Source organism: Lactuca sativa, chromosome 3, assembly GCF_002870075.4.
Source record: "Lactuca sativa cultivar Salinas chromosome 3, Lsat_Salinas_v11, whole genome shotgun sequence".
Lineage (NCBI taxonomy): Eukaryota > Viridiplantae > Streptophyta > Magnoliopsida > Asterales > Asteraceae > Lactuca > Lactuca sativa.
The window spans coordinates 4,239,498-4,260,719 of record NC_056625.2 but is presented as its reverse complement, the minus strand read 5'-3'; the positions used below and the strand labels follow the sequence as shown (position 1 = coordinate 4,260,719).

Sequence of the window (21,222 nt, the reverse complement as noted above, 5' to 3'; positions counted from 1 at the left end):
AAGCTATGCATACAACATATACGGATGTTGTGGGCTCCCCCAGGGTCTTACTCTAGGATGTCATGGGCTCCCCGCATGGTCTTACTTCTCTGTGCCATAGGCTCCACCATGGTCTTTAATAGGAAAGCCATGGGCTCCCCACATGGTCATACATCCAAGTGTCATGGGCTCCCCCATGGTCTTTAATAGGAAAGCCATGGGCTCTCCACATGGTCTGACATCCAAGTGCCATGTGCTCCCCCGTGGTATTTCATACAAGTATACCAGATATACAACTACCTACCACATAGCATATAATCCAACTAGCATATTACCAAATAGTGTACCACATATCACAATATGGGCCGACCTTGGTGCTTTCAACCCATTGGTATCATGAGGAGACTCACCTCTATCTGCTAAATCTGAAAGTTGCTCTCCTAACAGTCTGTGAACACCCGTGTTGAACAATAATACCATTAACCTATGGTTAGGGCTGAACGTAAACCAATTAAAGAACCCAAACCTATAGTCCTTTCACAATGGCCCAAAAGTCTTCCTTTGCTAATGGGCCTAAAGTCCGTGTCCAATATCATTAATGGGCCTCATGGCACAATAAAGCCCAACCAGTGTAACCATGACCCAAAATAGCTAAGTAGGACCACTAACTCAAAACATGACCAGGCCCAATGGCTGATTAAGTCTCAAAGGGCTTACAAGCCCAAAACAAGTCCAAGCCATCTGAGGTGCATAAGCCTTGCGTACCACCCTTGTACGCTCCACGTACTGAGTCCCTGAGCTGTACACGTTGCATACTCTAAATTACGCCCAACGAACAAACAGATTAAGCACCTTCTTCCATTAAGTGCTTAATACTTGATGTTCTAAAATCCAATATCAGATATGAGCTCATTAAGATGTCCTAGGGTATAAAGTTGGCAACTTTATGCCCTTGCATGCTATATGGGACATAAAAACTTCATTCTTCACATTAGGACTTCATATAAAGATTCAAAATCATGCATGGAGTCTAGATACTCTTCAAGCTAACACCTTTATGCATCTAGTATGCTCACAAAGCTCAAATCTAACCATTTTAGTCTCTGGAGTTGCTCAACTCTCAAGAGAAGGTCCAAAACCGACTAAAGGAACAATATGAAAAACACTAGCTAGATCTAATGAATAAGATGGCAAGTTCAAGGCTTTATACCTCCAGAAGCTCTTTAAGGTGATCTGGATGCAAGTTCTTGGAACACAATGCCACTCCAAGCTTGCTCACTAACTTCTTCTTCTCAAATAAGCTCCAAAATGGCCACTGACACACTTCTATGCTCCAAAATCACACTCTCAAAGGAAAGCTATGGTAAAGGGACGAAATAAGGCTCAAGAGGCAGGTTAGGGTTTAGTCCCAATGACCTATGGGTGCTTAAATAGGTATCAAGTCCGAAAATTAGGGTTTTAGTACTCTGTCGCGTACGCCCTGCGTACGCAATGCTCCTCCGCGATCCTTCCTCCATATTACACTAAGCGTACCCTTAGGTACACACATCATACAAAAAGGACCATTTTTGCCAACTAAGTCATTTAAAAGGGTTATAAATGTTTACTTGAATTGGAGTGTTACAATATGTCACCACAAATACTACCTATCTTCGCTAATGCGCTATCGCCTCTAATATTACGTGTCACCACTAATGATTTGTCGCCACTAATACGTAGGTGTCGCCGCTAAAGGCGTCACCACTAAAACATTTTACGCTTTTTTTAAATGTAATATTAAAATTATAAAACTGCTATAACATGCATACGAACTGCTACAAAACTTAATTTTGCAGAAATATTATTCCGTATACAAACGGTCAAAATATTCATCCATACCAAATATTCATCCAAACAAAGTGCAATATATCCAAAATATTAACTCAAACAAAACATTTCATAAAATCCTAACAAAGTAGCTACTCATCCTCATCACTCCCATCGTTTCCTTCGTCATCATTTCGTGGCGGAAAAGGGTGAAATCAATCTTCCAGTTCTGCAGAACAGGTCGGGTCCTTTAGTATTGTTTGCAGCATTTCCAACCACGAAGAAAGCAAAATATATTATCAACATATCATAATAGCATTGTACTTTCCAAAAATCACCAAAATAAAAAATACCAACATATCAAACTATAACTAACATTAATGGGTTTTGAGCATAACAACAATCCTATGGTGCACATGCAAACCCTGAAGCTTTGTATCTAGTTTTTCTAATTGTACATGCAATAATCACCCAAAGCACTAATCATCCAACAATCACCGACTTGGATAAGTCTAATAACTATAAATGCAAGTACGAATTCAAAATCCGATTAGCAATCGTAGCTCTCAAAAGCCGCTATTGAACTTTGACACATCCTTTAGATAAGGGATCGTATAGTCCTATGTTCTCAAGATATCATGCGGAAAAATACATGGAACATAGTCATACGTATTGTCCTGTAGTTTTTTTCCCGATTTCTGATTTGTCTAACGTAGAACTTAATTGAACACATCAACTTAGTCCTAACCAGGCCCGACACATAAGTCAAAAGAAACCATCGAGGGGCGTAAGATATCGCTTTTAACCTCGTAGGATAAAAGGAACAGATAAAATTCTTCTTATATGCTTGTACTATTTACTCATCAAATCATACACAACAATACGTTTTATAACATCAAGTTACTGATGTGTTTACGTATTATCAATGTATAAACCGACTCATAAACAACAACTAATATATCTAGGTTTAAAGACCATATAATATTATCGTCTCACAATCACTCATGATTTGTCTGTTATCTTTGATGGGTTTTAGCAATAAGAACATCCTATGTGCTTATACAAACCCTAATGCTTGGATCTAGGTTTCTCTATTGTACATGCAATTCATCCAAGAATATAAACCCTAGATCTAGTATATGATAATCAATATAACATATGAATTAGGGTTTAGATCATACCTTGATTGTTATGTAGCAATAACAATCTCAAATCCTTCTTGTATTGACTTTAGAAAGCTTAGAGTCACAAATGTCACTCCTCTAATGGTTCACAAACACCAAGAGCAAGAGGATGAAGAAGAGAAGAGAAGGAGGCTGCCCAAAACGTGTGGAAATCCTAACCAATTAGTTCACCACGTTTTTGGGGCTTAAGGGTTCCTTAAATAGTGAGGCTATTAGGGTTATCTAACAAGGAAACCCTAATTTGGATGCTTAGGCCCTAAGGAACCCATGAACCCCTTTATTAAAGGCCTTTGGACGATTTCTAATGGGTTTCCCCATAGAATTTGTCCACCCCTTTAATATGGAGTCCATTAGCCCAATATTCAACTATCACATAATTGACAGTTCTAGTCCCTTAAGTTTAATTAATGTCTTTTAGCCACAAACTTAATTCTTATTAATTCTTGACTAATATTAATTAAACAATATGATTTCTCATTTAATATATTATTCTCATAATATATTAATAAATCATATTTAATCCTTTCTCTCCATAATTCTTCCTATCAAGTTGCTTTGGTGAAGGCAACCCAAAAGAACTATGCACCATCAGGTCAAGTACATACTAAAATAGTTATGGACTTAGACACTGATCCAACAATCTCGGCATCATTACTCGGGCTTTGAGTCTTACTCAACTTGGTATTTCTTTGGATTGGTAACTCCCCTTTCGTGGCATTCTCCATTTCTCAATATCCTTATCCCTGGAATGTAAGCAGCTTTTCCGAGGTCCTTCATACGAAGCACTTCCCAAGCCAGGACTTAACCTCCTGTAAGGTTGGGATGTCGTTTCCTATGAGCAGTATGTCATCCACATACAAAACGAGAAAGCTAACTATACTCCCACTGGCCTTGACATATACACATGACTCATCCTCGTTTCTTGAAAACTCAAAATCTTTGACTTTCTCATCGAAACAAAGATTCCATCTACAATATGCTTGTTTCAATCCATAAATGGATTTCTCAAGCTTACACACTCTATTAGGGTACTTCGCATCTACAAAACCCTCTGGCTGACTAATGTAAACATCCTCAGCCAACTTTCCATTAAGGAAAGAGGTTTTGACATCCATCTGCCATATTTCATAATAATGAAATGCAACTATGGCTAGCATAACCCTTATAGACTTTATCTTCGCTACTAGTGAGAAGGTCTCATCATAGTTAACTCGGGGAGTTTGAGTAAAGCCCTTCGCAACCAACTGTGCCTTATAAGTGTGTACTTGCTGATCAACATTGGTCTTCTTCTTGAAGATCCATTTGCACCCGACTGTCTTACGACCTGGTACATTGTCAACCAAGTTCCAAAATTGATTGTCATACATGGAATGAATATCGCTGTCCATAGCCTCTTTCCATTTAGCAGACTCCGGGCCTACAATAGCTTCCTTGTAGTTGCTAGGTTCATCCATATTTATTAGCGTACTATCACTAATAAATGTATCACGCTCAATAGTTATATGGAAACCATATAATACGGGTGGAATAGTAACTCTACTGGAACCTCTAAGAGGTAGGGACTCGTCAATCGGTTCAACAGGAGTTTCCTCATCGAGTTGAGCGCCAGTGTTAGAGGTTCCTTCATCGTCTGATTCTTGAAGCTCTTCAAGATCAATTTGCCTCCCATTGTCCTCTTGGAATATAAGTTCTCTCTCTCTCTTAGAAAACCCCTCTCCTCGAAACAAAGACAACATTGTGACTCGGTCTATAGAAGAGATATCCAAAGGACATCTGTGGACAGCCGATGAAAATACACCGCTCACTATGAGGTTCGAGCTTGTCGTGAGTCTCTCATCTTACGAAAGCCTCGCAACCCCAAACCTTGATATATGCCAACGAGGGAACCTTCCCTGTCCACATCTCGTGAGGTGTTTTGGCAACCTTCTTAGTTGGGACTAGATTAAGGATATGGGAAACACTCTCTAAGGCATACTCCCAAAATGAGATAAAAGCTCGACTCATCATGGAACGAAACATTTCCATCAAGATTCAATTGCGCCTGTCAATCACACCATTCAACTGCGGTGTCCTAGGTGGTTCCAATTGCGAAACAATCCCATATTCCTTAGGATAGTCGTGGAACTCGATACTAAGATACTCACCACCTTGATCGGATCGGAGCATCTTTATCTTCCTATGAAACTGATTTTCCACTTCTTGTTTAAACTCCTTGAACTTTTCAAAGGTTTTTGACTTGTGCTTGATTAAGTAGATATACCCATATCTGTTATAATCATTGGTAAAAGTCACATAGAAGCAGTTTGCATCCCTTGTGGTGGATCTAAAGGGCCCACATACATCCGTATGTATGAGATCCAACAAACCCTCTTCGCTTTCACAAGTACCGTTGAAGGGTGACTTGGTCATTTTTCCAACCAAACAAGATTCGCTCGTGTCATCGGACTTAAGGTCAAATGACTCCAAGACTCCATCATTTTGGAGTTGGGCTATGCGTTTCTTGTTGACATGTCTAAGACGACAATGCCACAAGCATGCTTGATCCAAACCATTGGACGAATCGATTTGCAATACATTATTTCCTAAGTTGTCTACAACCATCACAGTTTTATATATACCATTACAAGGCAATGCTTCAAAATAGAAAGTACCATTCAAGAGAGCATTAATAGAACCAATTTCATTATTAAACGAAAAATCTAAAACCTTGTTTATACAAACCATGAAAAGAAATAATGTTTCTCGCCATTTCAGACGAGTAGCGACAATTATTCATGTCTGAACCTAACCCACTACTAAGCACTAAAGAATAAACTCCAATCTTGGTGATAGGTGACACTTTCCTATTCCCCATGATCAGGTTCATCTTCCCATGCTCCACATCTCTACTTTTTCTTAAACCCTGCAAATCAAAACAAAAGTGAAAACCACATCCTGTATCAAGGTCCCAAGAACTAGCATGTAATGAGTAATTAGATTGAATAGTGTAAATACCTTCGAAGGTGGGCTTTATCTTCCCATCCTTGATGTACTGCAGATATTTCGGGAAGCTTTGTTTCCAATGCCCTTTTCTCATTGCAGTAGAAGCACTCTGCTTCTTTTGGGTTGGTAGAGGGGGCAACATAACCACCTTTGGTCCCACTTGAAGAGGATCCATCATGGGAATTTCCCTTGTGGATCTTTGAAGGAGTCTTCCTCTTCTTCCTTTTTCCTTGCCCAATAGCCAAGATTGGGGCAGCAACATTAGGATTAGATGCAACGTGATTTGCCTTTTAGACTACTCTCAGCAGTCCTTAGCAGGCCTTGAAGCTTCGTCAGAGTGACCTCCTCTTTGTTCATATGATAGGTCATACAAAACTGGTCATAACAAGGAGGTAACGAGTGTAGAAGGATATCTATGACCATCTCCTCATTGAAGTTGACATTCAACTTCAGCAAGCGGTCAACAAACATTTGCATTTTCTGCAAGTGGGCCGTGATGGACTCTTCATCCTTCATTTTGGTACTGATCATCGAGGCAATGATCTCGTACCTTTCTTGCCTAGCACTTTGATGGTACCTTTCCATCAAATCTTGGTGCATCTCGTATGGTTAGTAGTCCTCGTAGGACTTTTGGAGTTCAGCGGTCATTGTAGTGAGCATGGTGCAATGGACCTTTGTTGCGTCCATTTCATGAGCCTCGTAGGCAACAATTTTCTTGGGAGTAGCAGTGTTTTGGTCAATCTCTTGCAGCTCCTTGTCGAGAACATACTCTTTGTCCTCGTAACGTGTGGCCATACGAATGTTGCGAATCCAATCATTAAAATCAGATCCATCAAAGATCACCTTCCCACACAAGTTCATGAGTGTGAATGAGCCAGAAGGGGTTGAACCAGAAGCGTTGTTGTTTGGAGTAGACATCTGAAAAAGAAAAGGAACAAAGTTTAAATTAGATAAGAATCCCTAATTAAACACCTAAATGAGAAATTAGGGCTAGGACCCAACACGATTATTTACAATTCAGAAGAGGGATGCCTTAATCTAATTGCAAATAATTTGAAGGTAGGTAAATGACGATTTACTAATTTCCACCATGAAAAAAGAAAAGGATTTTAAGTTTTAAATGACTTGAAATTCCTAGATTCTTTTGAGATTCATTGAAGTTTTCAATTGCATGTTTAAATCTTGATTATGCCCTTCAAGTTTGTGACTAGGATATCAAGGATCACAAACAAGGTGTGAATAACCACGCAAATGTGCTTGGTACTCTTAATGTCATTTATCACCTAATCAATGTGCCGGTTACCACACATGCTCCATCAATATATGATAAACATTGACCCATCCTTTGCCACCTTTGCTAGTTCTAAATTACTATTTCGGTTAACCACACACGCTCCACTAATGACTTGGCAAAGTGCAATGTGCAATTTCATCGAATAGCATATGTTTTCACATTTTTCCTAAGGTAACTAAGATTGGGAATTTATAAAAACATTTAGTTACTTTATATAATCATTATACTTATTAATGAGGAATTAGTTGTCATATCCTACCCGTTCGGCTAACGACCCTCCAATAGTCAAGAGTGCGGTGGGTAAGAGTGGATACCCAATGGCGATCATTTTATAGGCCACTTCCTTAAAGACCCCTTATAGACCAGCATCGTGAATGAGGCCTACTGTAACGCCCGTAAATCAGGGCTAGTCAATTTAGAGACACTAAGAGTCAAAACTGACTTTTTGATAGAATATTATTTAGGATGAATAATCCTAACTAAGTTGTAGTATATGTTACAAGGTTTCCGTGCATATAAAGAACGCCAAAATCCGAGTTATAACAAAGAAGTTATGACCTGTCGAAGTTTCGCGACAGAACCGGCACGACACAGCGCGACGTAAAAAGTGAATTTACGTTAGAGCGATATTTAGCCTTAGCAATCTAAACGAGAATCGAAAATCTCGTTGTTGATATTTAGCTTTGGATGAAGAACGCCATGACGCATTCGGACCAGTACACCCTGCGTACTCCGAGGCTCCAGCCTCCTATAAATAGGATGCGAAGGCAGCCGACCCAATTGCCAATTTCTTCTCTTCACTCTCCCGTTTTGCATCGTTTTGCGTGCCAGAAATACCCCGAAGCCCCGGTATTATTCTCTAGCCCCGAGGCAAGTCCCGAGATCCCAAAGATCCCGAGAAGTGCGGTTCCCGAGCCGAAGCTCTGCCCGCGAGAAGTTCGATTTTTGTGGAGATCTTCCAGATCTGCGGTGGATTACTACTTCTGCAAGTCGTAGTGCTGTCCGATCATCTTCTGATCAAGTGAGTGTATACTACCTTTCATAAACACGATAATAATACAAGGGTGGTTTGAGTGTATTAAGTATATTGTTGTTTATATGTGTGGGTGTGTAGTTACCTTCTTCTAACACATAAATATGAAGTATTTGCTATAAAATACGTGCTATGTGTTTATATGTTATTTGTCTATTTGAGATAGGGATGGAAATTGGAGTTTTATACAGGTGTTAAATGATTTAAACTGTGTAAGTATTTATATCTACGAAAATGTTGGGTAGAACATGGGTAGATGGGATAGTTGGTGACTATGGAGTTAGTACCTATTGTATAAACCTTGGTGACTATGGAGTTAGCGCCTTTTTGTATAAACCTTGGTGACTATGGAGTTAGCACCTATTGTATAGACCTTGGCGACGATGTGACTTCTTGCCTATTTGATGAACCTTGGCGACTATGGAGTTAGCGCTTGTTAAGTAAACCTTGGCGACTATGGAGTTAGCGCTTGTTAAGTGAACCTTGGTGACTATGGAGTTAGCGCCGCTTGAGTGAACCCCGACGACTATGGAGTTAGCGTCTGATAACTATGGATTTAGTACTCGAAAGATAAACTTTGGTAGCAATGGATTTCGTGCCGATTCCTTAGGAATAAGTGAATGAAGGATAGTTGGTTCTTAGGGTGAAACCTTACGAAGATAATGGGGATGGGTATTTGGGTTGATTGTTTGATAATTGAATATAATAAATGTATTATTGTGGGTTGAAAACCCTATATGCTCACCAGGCTCCCAAGCCTGACCCACTCAGTTTTCTTTTCATTACAGGTAATGACACAAGAATATAAGTCGGCGGACTTGACGAGAGATTTTGGAATATAGATCAGTAGTTGAATAACTATTCTAAGGTCTATTTTATATTGTTTATGCTTTTGGTCTGTAACGAACATGACATCCCGAGGTTTTATTATTTAATGAAAATACATTCTCTTTGAGAAACGTTTTGATAAATTTTATCATATTTTATTTTGGGAACAAATTCCGCAACTCTTTTAATCAAAAGATTACTCTGATTTTATAAAAACAAAGCATAAACAAATTGGTCTTTTCTGGCCGTGAAATTGGGGATGTCACAGTTGGTATCAGAGCATTAGTTTAAGCGAACTAGGAATTTGTAGGATTTCTAGACTTAAACTTAGAATGTTAAGCGATGATTGTGAGATGAGTGTCTACCATATTTTCAGACACGAGCACTAGTATATTTTAGGAAAATTGCCTAAAATGCTATTATGTGCTAATTGTTATATGTTTGCCATATATGACATTATTTGTTCGGATCTATGGTCTGTTGCCGACCGGATCTGGAAACCTTATGTGTATAGGATTCTAAGCGTACGTCTACGATATTAGAAGTAGCATATAAATGTTTCGGAGTGATAAAGATGATTTGAATATCTATCGTGATTAAGGATCTAATTTCACCATATTCGGTGTATAGATCAAAAATGGCGAGAACGAGGAGTGGAGTTGGAAATGCTGATGAGAACAGGAATCAAGTACCAGTAATTGAACAAATACCTGTTGTGGCAGCAGCGCCTGAACCAATGACAATGGCCGGAGTTCAAGTGATGATCCAGGCAATGTTGAATAATCAGATGGAAGAAACTAGACGTCTGATCAGACAAAATCGCGAGGAATTGTCAATTCGAGTTGAAGAGCCCGAAGTAAATGGAGGGCAGTCTGAAGGAGGAAACTATAGTGGGACCGTTGGTCAAGCCAACCCACCAATAGTTCGCCAAAACAACCAGGATAGAGGAAATGATGGACGTGGATGCAAGTACAAGGATTTCATGGCATCCAAACCACCATGTCTTTCTGGGAGCCCGACACCGGTGCAAGTCATGGACTGGATCTCCGAAATGGAGACAATGTTTGAAAGTTGCGAGTGTAGCAACAGACAGAAGACCGCTCTTGCAATCCCTCTGTTAAAATCTGGAGTATTAAGCTGGTGGAAGTTACTGGCTGGTTCAATGCCCAAGCGGGAAGCTAGCAAGATGTCTTGGGAAGAGTTCGTGGAGCAAATGAAAATGCAATACTGCTCTGAGCAGGATCTTCTGGAAATCAACAATGAGTTCCAGATGCTGAAGAAAGGAAAATTGAGCGTTACTGAATACGCTACGAGCTTTACGGAGAAGATGAAGCTTATTCCATACCTAATTCCGACTGAACTTTCCAAGGTCAACAAGTTGGCCAATGGATTACCAGCGGACTTTGGTCAGATAGTCAAACAAGCAACCACTCTGAAAGCCGCCATCTGGGCAGCCAAGAATGTTGAGACCCAAATAAAAGAAAAGGGTCTGGAAAGGGCTGAAGTTGGAGAGAAAAGGAAGCGTGAAGGATCTTCAATAATCGACAAAGAAAGTAAATTCTCGAAATCTGGGGGAAGAGATGAGGCTAAGTGGTGTGAGAAGTGTAAGAAGAAACACTTCGGGAAATGTAGCGAGGAGATGACTTGCTACAAATGTGGGAAGACAGGCACTATGCCAACAAGTGCGCACCTAACAAGAAGATGTGCTATAGGTGTAATGAAGAAGGTCATATTTCTAAAGACTGCGCACAGAAAAACACACCTCCACAGCCAAGGGCATTCAACATGTTCCTCAACGAAGCAGAAAGGGATGGGAGGGTTAAAGGATGAAGACTTCATATTGATATATAAAGTCGGTAAACTCTGTATGAGGAAGCATAGCCTGTTAGAGGCATAGTATAGGGTGAACTTGAACTTTTGTGTAATAGTTTCAAGAATTAATATAAATCCTGGTTTTGTTATCTGATGTGTTGAATGATTATATGATTTATGTATGGTCACTTGGTTAACTGCGAGACAATACTTGGGACGAGTATGAGTAGGTGTGAATGGTAGTAGAGATCTATACTACCGGAAGCACAGGACTCACGCTTGGATCAGGGGAAGTCACAAGGTTATCAAGAAGCTAGTAATTGATTCCGTTTTATTCAAGTATGTCATTACCATTGTTTCGGTAATGTCTAGTAAGATAGTTGTTATTCCGACCCTAGGGGTCATATCAATTGAGTCCGACTATGATGAGAGGTCATCGGGACACGACCCATCAAGGTTATTACTTAGAATGGAGAGATAACTTATGGAGTCAGTATGCGGATCCTATTTCGTTGATGATTCCGGGACGTAATCATCCTAAGGGGGAGATAATTGTATGGCCCGTAGATCAGGGCTAGTCAATTTAGAGACACTAAGAGTCAAAAATGACTTTTTGATAGAATATTATTTAGGATGAATAATCCTAACTAAGTTGTAGTATGTGTTACAAGGTTTCCGTGCATATAAAGAACGCCAAAATCCGAGTTATAACAAAGAAGTTACGACCTGTCGAAGTTTCGCGACAGAACCGGCACGACACAGCGCGACGTAAAAAGTGAATTTACGTTAGAGCGATATTTAGCCTTAGCAATCTAAACGAGAATCGAAGATCTCGTTGTTGGTATCGAAGCGATAAAAAGTTAGGCGAGAACGACGTCAAACGAAGAAGTTATGAATTTATAACGAAGTTTTCTATCGCGGCCTATTAAAAACAAATAATAAAAATAAAATTCAAAATTAGCCGACGGAGTCTAAACGAAAGTTGTAGAGCGTAGTCTCACCTTCGCGTGGATATAAAGAACGTCGAAAATGGAGTTCGTATGAAGAAGATATGAATTTCCGAAGTTTATTAATCATTTTGTATTTAAATTTAAAAGGAAATTCGGAAGCATTATCCGAAGGAGTCACCGGTCTGATCCGAGGTACGCGCCGCGTACTCGAGTACGCCCCGCGTACTCGAGTACGCCCCGCGTACTCCGAAGTGTCGACATTCGCAGCAAGTGGCTTCGGATGACGAACGCCATGACGCATTTGGACCAGTACACCCCGCGTACTCCGAGGCTCCAGCCTCCTATAAATAGGATGCGAAGGCAGCCGACCCAATTGCCAATTTCTTCTCTTCTCTCTCCCGTTTTGCATCGTTTTGCGTGCCAGAAATACCCCGAAGCCCCGGTATTATTCTCTAGCCCCGAGGCAAGTCCTGAGATCCCGAAGATCCCAAGAAGTGCGGTTCCCGAGCCGAAGCTCTGCCCGCGAGAAGTTCGATTTGTGTGGAGATCTTCCAGATCTGCGGTGGATTACTACTTCTGCAAGTCGTAGTGCTGTCCGATCATCTTCTGATCAAGTGAGTGTATACTACCTTTCATAAACACGATAATAATACAAGGGTGGTTTGAGTGTATTAAGTATATTGTTGTTTATATGTGTGGGTGTGTAGTTACCTTCTTCTAACACATAAATATGAAGTATTTGCTATAAAATACGTGCTATGTGTTTATATGTTATTTGTCTATTTGAGATAGGGATGGAAATTGGAGTTTTATACAGGTGTTAAATGATTTAAACTGTGTAAGTATTTATATCTACGAAAATGTTGGGTAGAACATGGGTAGATGGGATAGTTGGTGACTATGGAGTTAGTACCTATTGTATAAACCTTGGTGACTATGGAGTTAGCGCCTTTTTGTATAAACCTTGGTGACTATGGAGTTAGCACCTATTGTATAGACCTTGGCGACGATGTGACTTCTTGCCTATTTGATGAACCTTGGCGACTATGGAGTTAGCGCTTGTTAAGTAAACCTTGGCGACTATGGAGTTAGCGCTTGTTAAGTGAACCTTGGTGACTATGGAGTTAGCGCCGCTTGAGTGAACCCCGACGACTATGGAGTTAGCGTCTGATAACTATGGATTTAGTACTCGAAAGATAAACTTTGGTAGCAATGGATTTCGTGCCGATTCCTTAGGAATAAGTGAATGAAGGATAGTTGGTTCTTAGGGTGAAACCTTACGAAGATAATGGGGATGGGTATTTGGGTTGATTGTTTGATAATTGAATATAATAAATGTATTATTGTGGGTTGAAAACCCTATATGCTCACCAGGCTCCCAAGCCTGACCCACTCAGTTTTCTTTTCATTACAGGTAATGACACAAGAATATAAGTCGGCGGACTTGACGAGAGATTTTGGAATATAGATCAGTAGTTGAATAACTATTCTAAGGTCTATTTTATATTGTTTATGCTTTTGGTCTGTAACGAACATGACATCCCGAGGTTTTATTATTTAATGAAAATACATTCTCTTTGAGAAACGTTTTGATAAATTTTATCATATTTTATTTTGGGAACAAATTCCGCAACTCTTTTAATCAAAAGATTACTCTGATTTTATAAAAACAAAGCATAAACAAATTGGTCTTTTCTGGCCGTGAAATTGGGGATGTCACAGTTGGTATCAGAGCATTAGTTTAAGCGAACTAGGAATTTGTAGGATTTCTAGACTTAAACTTAGAATGTTAAGCGATGATTGTGAGATGAGTGTCTACCATATTTTCAGACACGAGCACTAGTATATTTTAGGAAAATTGCCTAAAATGCTATTATGTGCTAATTGTTATATGTTTGCCATATATGACATTATTTGTTCGGATCTATGGTCTGTTGCCGACCGGATCTGGAAACCATATGTGTATAGGATTCTAAGCGTACGTCTACGATATTAGAACTAGCATATAAATGTTTCGGAGTGATAAGGATGATTTGAATATCTATCGTGATTAAGGATCTAATTTCACCATATTCGGTGTATAGATCAAAAATGGCGAGAACGAGGAGTGGAGTTGGAAATGCTGATGAGAACAGGAATCAAGTACCAGTAATTGAACAAATACCTGTTGTGGCAGCAGCGCCTGAACCAATGACAATGGCCGGAGTTCAAGTGATGATCCAGGCAATGTTGAATAATCAGATGGAAGAAACTAGACGTCTGATCAGACAAAATCGCGAGGAATTGTCAATTCGAGTTGAAGAGCCCGAAGTAAATGGAGGGCAGTCTGAAGGAGGAAACTATAGTGGGACCGTTGGTCAAGCCAACCCACCAATAGTTCGCCAAAACAACCAGGATAGAGGAAATGATGGACGTGGATGCAAGTACAAGGATTTCATGGCATCCAAACCACCATGTCTTTCTGGGAGCCCGACACCGGTGCAAGTCATGGACTGGATCTCCGAAATGGAGACAATGTTTGAAAGTTGCGAGTGTAGCAACAGACAGAAGACCGCTCTTGCAATCCCTCTGTTAAAATCTGGAGTATTGAGCTGGTGGAAGTTACTAGCTGGTTCAATGCCCAAGGGGGAAGCTAGCAAGATGTCTTGGGAAGAGTTCGTGGAGCAAATGAAAATGCAATACTGCTCTGAGTAGGATCTTCTGGAAATCAACAATGAGTTCCAGAATCTGAAGAAAGGAAAATTGAGCGTTACTGAATACGCTACGAGCTTTACGGAGAAGATGAAGCTTATTCCATACCTAATTCCGACTGAACTTTCCAAGGTCAACAAGTTGGCCAATGGATTACCAGCGGACTTTAGTCCGATAGTCAAACAAGCAACCACTCTGAAAGCCGCCATCTGGGCAGCCAAGAATGTTGAGACCCAAATAAAAGAAAAGGGTCTGGAAAGGGCTGAAGTTGGAGAGAAAAGGAAGCGTAAAGGATCTTCAATAATCGACAAAGAAAGTAAATTCTCGAAATCTGGGGGAAGAGATGAGGCTAAGTGGTGTGAGAAGTGTGAGAAGAAAGACTTCGGGAAATGTAGCGAGGAGATGACTTGCTACAAATGTGGGAAGACAGGGCACTATGCCAACAAGTGCGCACCTAACAAGAAGATGTGCTATAGGTGTAATGAAGAAGGTCATATTTCTAAAGACTGCCCACAGAAAAACACACCTCCACAGCCAAGGGCATTCAACATGTTCCTCAACGAAGCAGAAAGGGATGGGAGGGTTAAAGGATGATGACTTCATATTGATATATAAAGTCGGTAAACTCTGTATGAGGAAGCATAGCCTGTTAGAGGCATAGTATAGGGTGAACTTGAACTTTTGTGTAATAGTTTCTAGAATTAATATAAATCCTGGTTTTGTTATCTGATGTGTTGAATGATTATATGATTTATGTATGGTCACTTGGTTAACTGCGAGACAATACTTGGGACGAGTATGAGTAGGTGTGAATGGTAGTAGAGATCTATACTACCGGAAGCACATGACTCACGCTTGGATCAGGGGAAGTCACAAGGTTATCAAGAAGCTAGTAATTGATTCCGTGTTATTCAAGTATGTCATTACCATTGTTTCGGTAATGTCTAGTAAGATAGTTGTTATTCCGACCCTAGGGGTCATATCAATTGAGTCCGACTATGATGAGAGGTCATCGGGACACGACCCATCAAGGTTATTACTTAGAATGGAGAGATAACTTATGGAGTCAGTATGCGGATCCTATTTCGTTGATGATTCCGGGACGTAATCATCCTAAGGGGGAGATAATTGTATGGCCCGTAGATCAGGGCTAGTCAATTTAGAGACACTAAGAGTCAAAAATGACTTTTTGATAGAATATTATTTAGGATGAATAATCCTAAATAAGTTGTAGTATATGTTACAAGGTTTCCGTGCATATAAAGAACGCCAAAATCCGAGTTATAACAAAGAAGTTATGACCTGTCGAAGTTTCGCGACAGAACCGGCACGACACAGCGCGACGTAAAAAGTGAATTTACGTTAGAGCGATATTTAGCCTTAGCAATCTAAACGAGAATCGAAGATCTCGTTGTTGGTATCGAAGCGATAAAAAGTTAGGCGAGAACGGACGTCAAACGAAGAAGTTATGAATTTATAACGAAGTTTTCTATCGCGGCCTATTAAAAACAAATAATAAAAATAAAAGTCAAAATTAGCCGACGGAGTCTAAACGAAAGTTGTAGAGCGTAGTCTCACCTTCGCGTGGATATAAAGAACGTCGAAAACGTAGTTCGTCTGAAGAAGATATGAATTTCCGAAGTTTATTAATCATTTTTATTTAAATTTAAAAGGAAATTCGAAAGCATTATCCGAAGGAGTCACCGGTCTGATCCGAGGTACGCGCCGCGTACTCGAGTACGCCCCGCGTACTCCGAAGTGTCGACATTCGCAGCAAGTCGCTTCGGATGACGAACGCCATGACGCATTCGGACCAGTACGCCCCGCGTACTGGCGTACGCCCCGCGTACTCCGAGGCTCTAGCCTCCTATAAGTAGGATGCGAAGGCAGCCGACCCAATTGCCAATTTCTTCTCTTCTCTCTCCCGTTTTGCATCGTTTTGCGTGCCAGAAATACCCCGAAGCCCCGGTATTATTATCTAGCCCCGAGGCAAGTCCCGAGATCCCGAAGATCCCGAGAAGTGCGGTTCCCGAGCCGAAGCTCTGCCCGCGAGAAGTTCGATTTTTGTGGAGATCTTCCAGATCTGCGGTGGATTACTACTTCTGCAAGTCGTAGTGCTGTCCGATCATCTTCTGATCAAGTGAGTGTATACTACCTTTCATAAACACGATAATAATACAAGGGTGGTTTGAGTGTATTAAGTATATTGTTGTTTATATGTGTGGCTGTGTAGTTACCTTCTTCTAACACATAAATATGAAGTATTTGCTATGAAATACGTGCTATGTGTTTATATGTTATTTGTCTATTTGAGATGGGCATGGAAATTGGAGTTTTATACAGGTGTTAAATGATTTAAACTGTGTAAGTATTTATATCGACAAAAATGTTGGGTAGAACATGGGTAGATGGGATAGTTGGTGACTATGGAGTTAGCACCTATTGTATAAACCTTGGTGACTATGGAGTTAGCGCCTTTTTGTATAAACCTTGGTGACTATGGAGTTAGCACCTATTGTATAGACCTTGGCGACGATGTGACTTCGTGCCTATTTGATGAACCTTGGCGACTATGGAGTTAGCGCTTGTTAAGTAAACCTTGGCGACTATGGAGTTAGCGCTTGTTAAGTAAACCTTGGCGACTATGGAGTTAGCGCTTGTTAAGTGAACCTTGGTGACTATGGAGTTAGCGCCGCTTGAGTGAACCCCGACGACTATGGAGTTAGCGTCTGATAACTATGGATTTAGTACTCGAAAGATAAACTTTGGTAGCAATGGATTTCGTGCCGATTCCTTAGGAATAAGTGAATGAAGGATAGTTGGTTCTTAGGGTGAAACCTTACGAAGATAATGGGGATGGGTATTTGGGTTGATTGTTTGATAATTGAATATAATAAATGTATTATTGTGGGTTGAAAACCCTATATGCTCACCAGGCTCCCAAGCCTGACCCACTCAGTTTTCTTTTCATTACAGGTAATGACACAAGAATATAAGTCGGCGGACTTGACGAGAGATTTTTGGATTATAGATCAGTAGTTGAATAACTATTCTAAGGTCTATTTTATATTGTTTATGCTTTTGGTCTGTAACGAACATGACATCCCGTGGTTTTATTATTTAAAGAAAATACATTCTCTTTGAGAAACGTTTTGATAAATTTTATCATATTTTATTTTGGGAACAAATTCCGCAACTCTTTTAATCAAAAGATTACTCTGGTTTTATAAAAACAAAGCATAAACAAATTGTTCTTTTCTGGCCGTGAAATTGGGGATGTCACACCTACTAACGGTAAGACCGACTCATCTTATATATATATATATATATATATATATATATATATATATATATATATATATATATATATATATATATATATATATATATATATATATATAATTATTAATCTTTTATATTATAAAAGTAAGGGGGTAATTTTAACTTTTAAAACTCTAGGGTTTAGAATTTAAATATTTCAAAATTAAACAATTTAATTAAAATTTAAATTCCAAACTTGAGGGAAAATTTTGAAACTTTTCAACATATCTTTTAGATCAAATTTAAAAATAATAAATAATCAAATAATTAATATTTATCACATAATTTGACCTAATCTACTTTCCTTACAATATAATTCAAATAAAAAATACAAATAATTAACCTTTATCAAATAAACTAATAATTATCTTATTATTGACAATTATTATCTAATTGGACGAGGATAATCATTACCATATTTAAAAAATTGAATTTTATCAGTTAAAAAAGATTTTGGTAATTATCCCAATCCAATTCCGGTCAATATCCCAAAACATCTGACAACGGATGAGCCGACTCATCGAGTCAAAATTTGTACTCATAGAGTAGCCCTTACTCGTCGAGTTCATCAGAGGACTCGACGAGTTCATTAGGCAGATTCGAATTTTCGACTTTTTAAGTTTTGAACAATTAAACATAGCATCAAATACAATAGAAAAACAGCCTAGGCTCTAATACCATTGATGGGTTTTGAGCATAACAACAATCCTACGGTGCACATGCAAACCCTACAACTTTGGGTCTAGTTTTTATAATTGTACATGAAATAATCATCCAATACTTATAAACCCTAATCTAGCATGCTTATTTCGAAATTGACATAATAAACAAGTTAGAATGATACCTTTCGTTGTAGTTTGAAGATCTTTAACCTTTGAGAGCTTTAGTATCACAAGTGTAATACCTCTAATTGATCACAAACATCAAGAGCAAGTTAGAAGAATATGAGAGAAAGGCTAGGGATACTAATTTTCGGCTGGAACTCTTCTTAGGGTTTCAAGTAGCAGAAAATATGATGCCCCAAGGGTTCCTTATATAACTGAGGTCTTAGGGCTTCGGTCAAATACCTAATCTGGTTGCTTAGGCCTTAAGCAGCCCATAGGATCCTTCCAAAACACCCTATGGATGAATTCTATGTGGGTTTCCACAAGAATTTCGTCTATCCCTTAACTAATGGATCTACATCCCATTTTATAGTTATCTTATAATTACAATATTAGTCCCCTTTATTTAATTATTCTCTTTTGCCCACAAAATTAATTCTAAATTAAATTTTGACCAATATCAATTAAATAATACGATTTCTCTTTTAATATATTATTCCTAGAATATATTAACAAATCATAGCTAACCTCTTTCTTCATAATTCATCCAGTCAAGTTGTTTTGGTGAAGGCAAACCAAAAGGACAATGTTACTATCAGGTCAAGTACATACCAATTATAGTTATGGTCTTAGACACCTAATCCATGTAACATATCATTATAGCATTCTACTTTCCAAATAAACTTAAACATACATCATGCACAACATATACATTATAACATTGTACTTTCCAAAAAATTACCAAACTACAAAATACCAACATATCAAACTATAACCAAACTACATGATAAATAATATTGCATATACATTATAGCATTGTACTTTTTTGCATTATAGCATTGTACTTTCCAAAAAATTACCAAACTAAAAAATACTAACATATCAAATTAGAACCAAACTACATGATACACATTATTGCATATACATTATAGCTTTGTACTTTTTTTCAATTTGCCATTATAGCATTGTACTTTTCAAAAAATTACCATACTACAAAATACCAACATATCAAACTATAACCATACTACATGATACACAATATTCCATATTCATTATAACATTTTACTTTTTTCATTCTAGCATTGTACTTTCCAAAAATACAAAATATCAACATATTAAACCATAACCAACATATCATTATAACATTCTACTTTCCATTATAGCATTGTACTGTATACTAAAAAAAACAATTACCGACATATCATTATAGCATTTTACTTTTCAACTTAAACTAATAATTACCTGTGATTGTGGTGGTTATTGTGTCATCGGTTATTCCTGATCGTACATAGACACAACCGTAGGAGGTTTACGCCTAATGCCTCTGATATCTCTGTGTCGAACACCCAATATTTTTTCAAAACAATTTTTTATTTCACTTGGTGTTAGACTGCTTGCTTCAAAAGAAGATTAGGTTTGTTGATTGATCTCTTGGAGTAAAGCCAATTGTATTTTCAAAAAATGATAAACACCATAAAAATTAAATTACTAAATACCCCTTGACGATATAAACACTTATTTGAAAATACAAATTAACCACTTACATATTGTTGCTCGATTGCAGGACTACTAAATACCCCTGAACAATTGGTATTAGCCTTACGAGATGCTTCGACTCGAGTGATATCCTATTAAACATTAGAAATTAGATTAATTATACTTTAAATGAACAGTTAAATAGATCATAACCTACTTCTTTGAAACAGGCATTGCAATAAGACATCGAACCCCCTCTGTTTACAACTTGTTGTTTAACACATATTCCTTGTTTGACGCCGAATGCTTTAAAAATGCGGGCGTTTGAAAATGTTCGACAGCCTTCGCCCAATTTTCACGTGACATACCCTCCGAGGGGGTGTTTAATGCCATTTGGATGTCTGTAGGCCCCCCGATATCTGTAAAATAAGTATGGGCTTGACTTTTCTGGCCTCTGTAAATTTTTGCAAGACTCGCAACAATTGAGTATGCTCGGGATCCAAGTTAACCTTATCCAAATCAAAATTATTCTATAAATACAAAAAGGTAGTTAATTAAATACCAATCACAACTAAACTGAAGATATTAACCAAGTTACCTTTAGATGCACGACTGTTGCATTCCTTAACGTGGGGGAAACATTGTCCCAACTAGATACACTAAAAGGTATGTTCATCCACATATACCTCCCAATCTCACATGAAAACCAATTAGCACGCTTCCCGACAGGGGAATATGTGATCTCCCTGGCGAAATCCAAATCCATGGGCTTTCCCTTGTTTGCCCGTATCAACTATCCTAGCTCGATGTTTTTAGATAAACCCCTTCTTTTCTTTAGAAGCTCAGCTGAAAAAATACATTTAAACATATTAGTCACGATAATTTATAATAAATTAATAAAAATAGCTAATAAATATATCATAATAAGAGTTACCATCCTGTTCATGTTGACCACAACCAAAACCTATTGGAGGTGGTGGATCCCCAGCTCCATCACCTCCATGTTCAAGGCCCATAACATCGTCCATGGTAAAGAGTATCA

At 38.7% G+C, this 21,222-nt stretch overlaps 1 protein-coding gene across 1 annotated transcript in view; it reads right to left on the bottom strand.

Annotated features, from left to right (window-relative positions):
• LOC122196955 (uncharacterized) overlaps positions 1–20,946 on the bottom strand; it is a 46,873-nt gene extending 25,927 nt beyond the window's left edge. The window contains exons 1-3 of the mRNA XM_052769126.1: positions 20,779–20,946; positions 20,690–20,710; positions 20,249–20,332 (exon numbers count right to left, since the gene is read on the bottom strand). Coding sequence (XP_052625086.1) covers positions 20,249–20,332; positions 20,690–20,710; positions 20,779–20,946 — 273 coding nt within the window. The remainder of the gene's footprint in view (positions 1–20,248; positions 20,333–20,689; positions 20,711–20,778) is intronic.
• Positions 20,947–21,222: the final 276 nt, after the last annotated feature.